Below are 8,575 nucleotides of genomic sequence, written 5' to 3'. Positions count from 1 at the left end.
TCTTATTGTTTCTCAGAATATCTAAAGCTTCAGTATTACAAGGCAAATGATTCCTTTTATTTTATATGCCATTACCATTGTGGCACCCATGTATTCACATCCTACAAGCACTGCAGTATCTGTGTTTCTAGACCTGGGTTCTGCTCCTCAGACCCACACTGTGCCACCTCCATCCCTGTCAAGAGTTTCTCATGCAGTTCATCACCAAAGCACGTTTGATTCTCATCTACTTAGCAGCACCATTATCTCTAGAGGACTAATAGAGACAGAGTTAGTAACACTGAGATATGAACTTAACTAAAACATTTAACATGCATCATTATACCTACTAGGTGTAAGAACTCTGACTGCAAAGCTTTGTTCTGGGCCAGAGTAAAGCAGTGCAGTCAAAAGCATGAAATTATCATTAGTTCAAGAATGTCTCTTATAACAGAAGAAATTTGTAACTCCCTCTTGATGTGATGGACCAGCAGTGTGAGAGTCTGTACAGCCTATACTTTAGCTGGAACTCTTGTTAAAACATACATAGATCAACCACTTTATATAACAGACTGTAGTAGCATTGTGTATAGTAAACAGAGAATGGTACCTACTGCTTCAAATGAGTCATTGCTGAAGTAGTAACAGCACATAAGAATAACAGTATACTTAGGAAAAGCTTTCATTTTAAGATCAGATCTTCTGTGAAGAAATTAGTTGCACCCAAATCTGACTAATATGCTTTTTAAGATAGACACGTAGGTATATAACTAACAAACCAACATAAGATCAGATATAAGGTTCCCTCTTTAAGCAGGTGACTAAAGTAAGTTCTTTAAGCTCTAAGGACCTATTCTAGGACTATCTGGATATACCCACCATTGATTAACCAACTTTGGAAACAAGTTTCATGATTTATAACAGCATTCTTACCATTACATACATCTTGATTCATGGCATTTTCCACGCCAGCTCCCATTCAAGAAAGCAATTGGACACAATTCAATTTGAGGTATTGTTAACACTTTATTGAACTTGAAAAGAATCCTCCTTAAAAGCTTACTCAGTGTTTTGATTGCAATATGTTACACAGAGCAAGGGGTTACAGAAAGAAGCTTAAAATACCTACTTGTATTCTTACATAAGACAGATACAGTAAAAGGCCAGAAGACAGAAGAGAAGATGTATTTACAAGAAAGTCAGAATGAATTTAACAGCTAAAAATTCACATATGTACAGTCTTGAACTGTTCAAGTATGTTTCAGTTGGACAAAGTGCTAGAGGTAAAAAAAAAAAATAAAGAGGCTATTAAGACACAGAAGTGGCAGCCATCTGTATCCCACATGGCTGGTAGGTGGTTGCAGTGTGTGCAGCATCTAGAAGTTGAAAGTATTGGGAGTATTGCCCTGAATTTGGAAAGTGTAACTATCAGCAGTAGATTCTGGTACAACATTCTGGTCCTCCTCCTCCTAGAAGGAAACAAAGTTGGAAAGATTAGAACATTTCAATCAATTATTCAGTGCTGGAAAACAAAAGCAGAGTGAAGTTGTACAGCAGCCACTTACTTCTGCTGAGAAATATTTTTCAATCAGGGTGGCCGAGGCCTTGTACACTTGCTCATTCTCATGTGACTGAAGAGCTTCAATTTTGTCTAGACCTCCACACTCCTCGATCATGAGGCAAAGTTTCTCAGTCTCATTTATCTTCTCAGCAGCCTGAAAAAGACAATCATGAAGTAACATCAAAGGTGTAAGGTACTAACTACTGAAGAACAGCTGGCAGCAACCTGGACAGCAACTAAATATACTGCATCCACATACCAGGAAGATATTAGAAACAGCATCCAAAATTACTAGCACAGTTTTGCTGTCTTTAGCAGTGAGGAGATTCAGTAGAGGTTCAACAACACCAGCCTGAACAAGATACACAATCTGGTCAATTGTTCCACCGCTCGTGTAGTTGGTCACAGCCCACACAGCTTCTTTTTGAGATTTGAAATCTCCCTATGAAGGTAAAAAAAAAGAATTAGAGTACAGACCACAGTAATGGCTAAAGCCACAGCACAAGTAGATGCAAGTTTTGTTTACCTTCCTCAGAATACCAATGAGATAAGGCACAAGGCCATGATCTACAACTTGCTGAATCTGGTCCTGCCGTCCAGCTGTGATGTTGGACATTGTCCATGCAGCTTCTTTTTGAATGTTGTTTTTATGATGAGATAGGAGACTTGGAAAGACAGAGAGGGCTCCTGAATCAATAACAATCTGTGTCTGTTCATCAGTACCAGTAACAATATTTCCTATGGCTCTCAGAGAAGGAGTCTGAAACAGATGTGAAAGTGGTACTTAGGAAAGAAGTGTCATCTAAGCAATGCTTGTGAAACAGCCATCATTTAAGACTCTCTGCTCCAGCCTTCCAGTTAGCAGCTCGTTAATAAGACAAGCTTAAAGCTCATAAGGAAGATTATATAGGCAGACATTAAACACATTAAGATGACATACCTTCAAGACTCAACTGCAAACTACTCATGACAAAGTATTGATGTAGTAATTATACTACTGATGCAGTGTAGTCACACTGTGCAAAAAGCCCAATTCTAAACACTGTTTCTGGATGCAGTATTCCCAACCAACTATAGCGTAGAATTGAAGTCAAGCTTTAAACAACATTGAACATCATCATCATCCTGGCCTGTGTATTAGAGCCATTCATCATGTGACAAAGTCATTCTTCAACAGTAGTCTATGCCTCATCTGGGATAGCTTTCTGTCAAGATAGAAGCTCAAGGCTTATGTACACGAAACCTGGAACAAGCATCAGATTTCTGTATGTCAAGACCCTTCAGTTTAAATGAAAGATATTATAACCTCAGCTTTATCTACAATTCAAGTCAAGCAATGACAACTTTCATGCCTGATAGCTTACCACTATTGGCAGATCCCCACAGCCCAGCAGTTTGACGAGCTGTGGCACCAATCCAGTTTTCACAACAACTTCTATCCTGTCATTGGAACCATCTGTTAGATAGGAGAGTGCCCAGCACGTGTCTGCTAACACCTCATGATCATCATGATGCAAGAGACGGACAAGAGTTGGAAGAATCTGCTCAATAGCTTCTATGGGTGGTGCAGGATTCTTGTTACGACACAAGTTTGAGAGGGTCCAGGTAACATTGCGTAAATATCCAGACTGCAAAAGAGTTGAAACAAACCATTAACAGCTGTTACTTTAACTCTTTGCTCACTCATTAGCAATTGTACTTCAAGTAATGCTGTAAACTTACAGCCAGAGAGGAGAGATCAGGAACAGCTAGTAGAGTCAGTAGTGGTTCAATTGCACCAAATTTAATAACTAGATCTCTGTAGATAGAACCATCCCCTATAGAGACAATTAAAAAAAATAACCTGTTAAGGAACAGAAGCATTCATGTATGCAATCATCTTCCTTCATGAATACTACACATAAGGGACAGATAAGAAGTAAAAGGGGAAAATGGACTACTTTGATGGTTAAGCCTTATGCCAATAAAAAACACAAATGCAGCTATAATATATTTTAAAGAATGGGATCCAACATTGGCAGATCAAGTAATCCTAAAACACGCATGAGAAATTTCAGTATGCTCAATTGATATGTACAAAGCAAAGAACATTGGCCATCACATACACAATTACATGAGCCATTTGCTCCTCCTTCAGGTCAGTATACACAGCAAAGCACACTGATTTAACTATTTGAAACTTGAATTTTTACATGTGACCTATTAATACAACTCACAGATTGCCAGGTTATACGTGACATGACATAAGCCAAGACTGAAGGTAAAGACTTGTTCATAGCATACTCTACATTGTAGATCACACATGTACAAGAACATCACCAAGGTAGAGAGATTTTCAAGAAGCTCAGCATGCTACACACAGCAGGTTATTAATAACATTCTCTTATTTCAAGAGAAGGGAATAGATTTGAAAGTTACACAGCATATTAACATACCTGCAATATTTCCTAATGCCCACACAGCTTGTTCACTGATGTGAATGTGAGGAGAGGCCAGAAGTGAAATGAAGGCTGGAATAGCCCCACCATCTACTACTGCCCTGGTCTGCTCTGATGTGCCTGAAGCAATGTTGGTAAGTGCCCAGGCAGATTCAAACTGAATAGGACTACAGTCTGCTCTATTCAAGAAGGAGACAAATCTTGGAATCAAACCAGCCTGAATTATGTTGTCTATGGGGGGTTGCTTCTCTCTTGAAAGGAGTTTCCTAAGGAGGGATACAAACAGGAAGTGTTATTTGTGTCTGCAGAGATTTGAACAACAGATTCCACTAAGTCAGTATAAAATAATACCCAACAAAAAACAAGTGTGAGGAAAGGATTAAGGTAAGCAAAATATAAATACAAGAAGGGAAAATTCAGACAATCTACAGACTGCTTGAACACTAGCTGAAGTGGTGAGCATTGTTTAGGTATGTCTTCATGAGAGGTTCTGTTACAACTCCAGAATAAAACAGGCCTGCAAGTTACAATATGTCCAATTTGATAGATATTGCTCAATAGACAGAAGGGTAGTGACTGTCAGAAGCAGCACTGAAGTTACGTAAAAGCTTGCTAGAATTTAGCAATTTTAGATCTGATAAAATGAGAGGAAGTTTGGCACCCTGAACATTCAGAAACCACATGGACTCTATAATACTGTGACTAAAACAATTATTCCTAAACATTGTATATAAAGCTAATTTTATGTGCCTGTTGAAGTAATGTCTGATGAGAGCAATAGTTAATGCCCTTCAACATTTAGGCTCATAAACCAAACCTCTGACCACACCTAGTTACTGACTTGCACACAGAGCTGGTTACCTCTGATCCCTTACCTGGCAGCTTGAGTAGCCTGCAACTGAAGCTCCATATTATTGCTATTAACTCCTTTGACTATTTCTTCAACAGACCAGTGTGCAGAAACCTGTACAAAATAAAGTTCTATGAGCATTTTGCTGGGAAAGGTTCAGATCTCCAGAAGCCTTTACACAGTTCTAGGGATAGGCCACAGTTCAGTCATGGCCTTCAATAAACATTATGCCCTTATGCAACACTCCAAAAACTCAGCTAGTTCAATTGACAGTTATTTGAACTACTGAAAACTTTGTTTCACGTGACTGATACATAGAGATTGTGAGTTTAAACAACTGCCTAAACTCTTTACAAGGTGCCTTTTCAGTAGCACAAAGAAGAGTGTAAGTATTGCGTTCGCTCACAAGCTTCTTAAGGATCTGAACTGCAGCCTATTAAAGTTATTATCACAGCTTTCAGCTGGTAATACATATGTAACTGTGCAATATCCCACAAGAGACCAAATTCGTGTTAGTATGGCCGCTGAACTGTGCTTGTTCTGGGTACCTGCTTACCTGATTGCTCCTATTTTCCTGAAGGGGAGAAGTGGCATCATCTGGAAAAGTGCTAACGTTTCTTCTTTTAAGCATCTGATCATCTTTCTTAGCTTTCCTCAGCTCTACATTGACTTCAATACGCCGCCTTCTCATTTCCTGGAGAAAACACATTCATATCAAGTTCTTTACTTGTACAACTCTATTTAAAGTATTGATAGCTAGCTATAATGTTTATTCTCGTGTGAATACTTACTGTAGTATCTTTTCCTTTGTTTTTGAATCTGTTCAAGCGAGCTGCTGTATTGCTATTCTCATTAGTGGACATCTTGCTTAGAGTTCAGAAGACAAGTGAGGAGAAGAAAAGCCTGAAAACAAGAGTAAACAGTAAACACCAGAAGTTATGTCACAGGAACACAAATTAAAGACAGGGTCAAGGTTTGAGCCCAAGAGAACAGCAGATACATTAACATCCTCTGACTTAAGATCCTAGTAACACAGCAAGCTGCCTTAACTGTTATGGCAGCCTCTAACATGAACAGAACACATTTTAACACCCCCTGAGCCACAAGCATCACTTCCATTCCCACATGCAGCATTTTAGAACACAAAAGCTATTTCAATTAAGCCCTAAGGATCTATAGCACAGGCTGAGCCCACCCCCACACCAGCCCCTCTCGATACGAGCAGAACTCCGGCACCATGAAGGCGCTCTGAGCGAGCTCACATCGATGCAGCCAGCAGCAGCAATGGCAGCAACGAAGCAGGCCTCAATAAGGCCGCATCTCACACATAGCTCCACCAGAGCACCAAACCCCTCCGGAACGCACCAACCCAGCACCGACAGAACACAGCCCTTCCGGACAGCACCCCGCACCCCCCGCTCCTCTATACGGCTGCACCCCCCGTCCCGCCCCGCCCCGCACTAGGCCGCATTCTCCCCTCACACACTCACACACACTCGCTCCCGTTCCGCCCCGGCCGAGCCTCACGCTGCCACTGAGCGGGGCGGCTCCAGGCGGGATTTAAATTTCCCGCTCCCTCCCTCTGCTATTGGTCAGTTCGAGCCATAGCAACGCTCTGATTGGTCGGTTTGAAATGCGGCTCGTCTCGCGATACAAGGGAGAAAATCCCCGGAACCCGGAAGTGAGCGCTGACCGTCACTCACCCCAACAGCCGCCCCCCCCCACACGGCACTACAACTCCCAGCATGCAACGCGCCGCACGCCGCACGGAGCGCTCGGGCCTACCGGGCTGTGGCATGATGGGATATGGAGTTCTAGGAGTGGGATGAGAGCAACAGTACGGAGCAAAATAAAATCATACGAAATAATAGAAAAGTATGAGTAACCTTGGTTATGTGTGAGTATGGGCAGGTTTGGGGTCGTACACAGCTCTGTGTTAGTGTGGGTACGGTCCCAAGCACGGAGCCACGGCTGCCACAACATGAGGGATTCAATAGGGGACAAGGCAAGGGGGGGAAATGCACTGAATAGATGGGACAACAGCGTTCAAACGAGGGTAGGGAAAACAAGGGAAGAGAAAGTTAATAGAAATGGGAAACAGGGCAAACAGATAAAGCAGCTTCAAAGTAGGAACGGAGCTAAAACACCCGGTAGGGCAAAGGAGCAGCGTGTGCAGGTCAGAAATGGCCGCAGAGCGTGTGGTGCGGGGCGGGTGTGACGGGACGACTGCGGCTGAGGTGATGGGAGAGTGGAGGGGAACGGGGTGACAACGGCGCGGCAGCTCACGGGAGGACGCGGAGATGCGACGGGACGGAGCGTCGGGACACGGTGTGAGGGGAGGGTTTATAAGGAGACACCTCGGGAGGGCGGCGGGCAGCGCAGGTTCCTGGGACGGACCGGCTGTAAGGGCCTCGCACCGTGTGAGGGAACCAACGGCCGCAGCTCGTGCCCCGCTCGGAGCCTCGGGGCGGGGCCAATGGGGGCGGGGCGTCCCGCTCAGCGGCACAACATGGCGGCGCTGCGGGGCGGGGCCGGGCCGCCGGGCGGGGCTCTTACTGTGCGCCGCGCGCAGCTTTTGCTGGGTGACCCAGTGGCCTAATGGATAAGGCACTGGCCTCCTAAGCCAGGGATTGTGGGTTCGAGTCCCATCTGGGTCGTACCGTTATTTTGTGCCGTCTCGGGGATCTGATGCCGGTTGCGATGCTCGGGGCGCAGCGTGTCAGCCCGCTCTGCTACTTTTGGTCTCGGTGCCGGTGCCGGTGGCGGCGCCCCGGAGCGGCCGCTTCGTTGTGCGGTGAGAGAACGGCGAGAGGCAGCCGGGGCGCTGCGGGCAGCACGATGCACCGCCGGCGGGATAAACCCACTGAACGCAACGAGCCGCATCGGGGCTGCGCTGGGGTGTCAAAGTTTTGCACGTCAGCAAATAGGGATTGAAAACTAAAGCGCTGTCTGCGGTCAGCACGGCTCCCTTTATGCTGGGAGCTGCCCCTCAGCAGAGGATGCTCCGGTGCTCGCAGCCCTGGGCTCCGTCCCGCAGCGCTCCCAGCCCGTCCATCATCCCGCACCGCGGGGCTGTGGGTGCGGGGGGCGCTGTCCGGCCCGTTTCCCCTCGGGCTGCCTCTCATTAGCATGAATCGAGGGAAGGGCGTCAAAGACTGAGCTTCAATTCGAGGCTGGGAATAAAAACAAACAAACACCAAAAAGCCCCAAAACCAAACCCCAAACTCTGACTTCACAATGACAACCAAAGCGCTGTGGCTCCTCTGCTTTGTCATTAGATCATCGTGCAGCTCAGCGGCTGGTAAGTTCCACACGCACAGCGGGGCTGGGACACATCTGTACCTGTATCTGCATCTGTATCTGTATTGTATCTGTATTGTATCTGTATCTGTATCTGTATCTGTATTGTATCTGTATCTGTATCTGCTTCTGTATCTGTACTTCTATCTGTATCTGTATTGTATCTGTATCTGTACCTGCATCTGTATCTGTACCTGTATCAGTATCTGTATCTGCTTCTGTATCTGTATTGTATCTGTATCTGCCTGAGGTGTTAGGGGAGGATAAAGACACTGACACTTATTCTCTGCAGCAGGTTGTAGCACTAATCACATGAAGGCTCAGCAAAGAAACATTTCAGTATATCTGGGTTTGGGGATGTGAACTGCTCTATTTGCTTTGCTGGGCTCAGAAAGCACGAGGATCACCTGCCCGAGGCAGCTGGTGCCGTGCATCCTGCCTGCCCCG

The 8,575-nt window shown here is 44.9% G+C and overlaps 2 protein-coding genes and 1 non-coding gene across 5 annotated transcripts in view; 2 read left to right on the top strand and 1 right to left on the bottom strand.

Moving 5' to 3' along the window:
* Positions 1-985: 985 nt before the first annotated feature.
* On the bottom strand, positions 986-7,282 carry KPNA2 (karyopherin subunit alpha 2). Of its 3 annotated transcripts, none has more exons than XM_015880155.2 (11): positions 7,186-7,282; positions 5,620-5,731; positions 5,385-5,522; positions 4,854-4,942; positions 3,976-4,244; positions 3,263-3,357; positions 2,905-3,168; positions 2,067-2,300; positions 1,800-1,982; positions 1,545-1,694; positions 986-1,448 (listed from the first exon to the last, which is right to left on the bottom strand). In XM_015880155.2, exons 2-11 carry the CDS (start codon positions 5,689-5,691, stop codon positions 1,356-1,358), a joined length of 1,587 nt encoding a protein of 528 aa, XP_015735641.1. In that variant the 5' UTR covers positions 5,692-5,731; positions 7,186-7,282; the 3' UTR covers positions 986-1,355. The 3 variants fall into 3 exon arrangements, with proteins under 3 accessions (XP_015735641.1, XP_015735638.1, XP_015735637.1); XM_015880152.2 differs by having other exon boundaries at positions 7,115-7,240; XM_015880151.1 differs by lacking the exon at positions 7,186-7,282 and adding an exon at positions 6,319-6,449.
* A 130-nt stretch (positions 7,283-7,412) lies between these two features.
* On the top strand, positions 7,413-7,485 carry TRNAR-CCU. Its single transcript has one exon. It is a non-coding gene; the product is annotated as a tRNA-Arg (tRNA).
* The window catches only part of C18H17orf58 (chromosome 18 C17orf58 homolog), a 5,611-nt gene continuing 4,487 nt past the window's right edge, over positions 7,452-8,575 (top strand). Inside the window, exon 1 of the mRNA XM_015879524.2 lies at positions 7,452-8,129. Within this exon, the coding sequence (XP_015735010.1) occupies positions 8,066-8,129 (64 nt within the window). The 5' untranslated portion in view covers positions 7,452-8,065. The remainder of the gene's footprint in view (positions 8,130-8,575) is intronic.

This window comes from Coturnix japonica, chromosome 18 (assembly GCF_001577835.2).
Source record: "Coturnix japonica isolate 7356 chromosome 18, Coturnix japonica 2.1, whole genome shotgun sequence".
NCBI lineage: Eukaryota > Metazoa > Chordata > Aves > Galliformes > Phasianidae > Coturnix > Coturnix japonica.
This window is presented reverse-complemented; position numbering and strand designations above follow the sequence as displayed.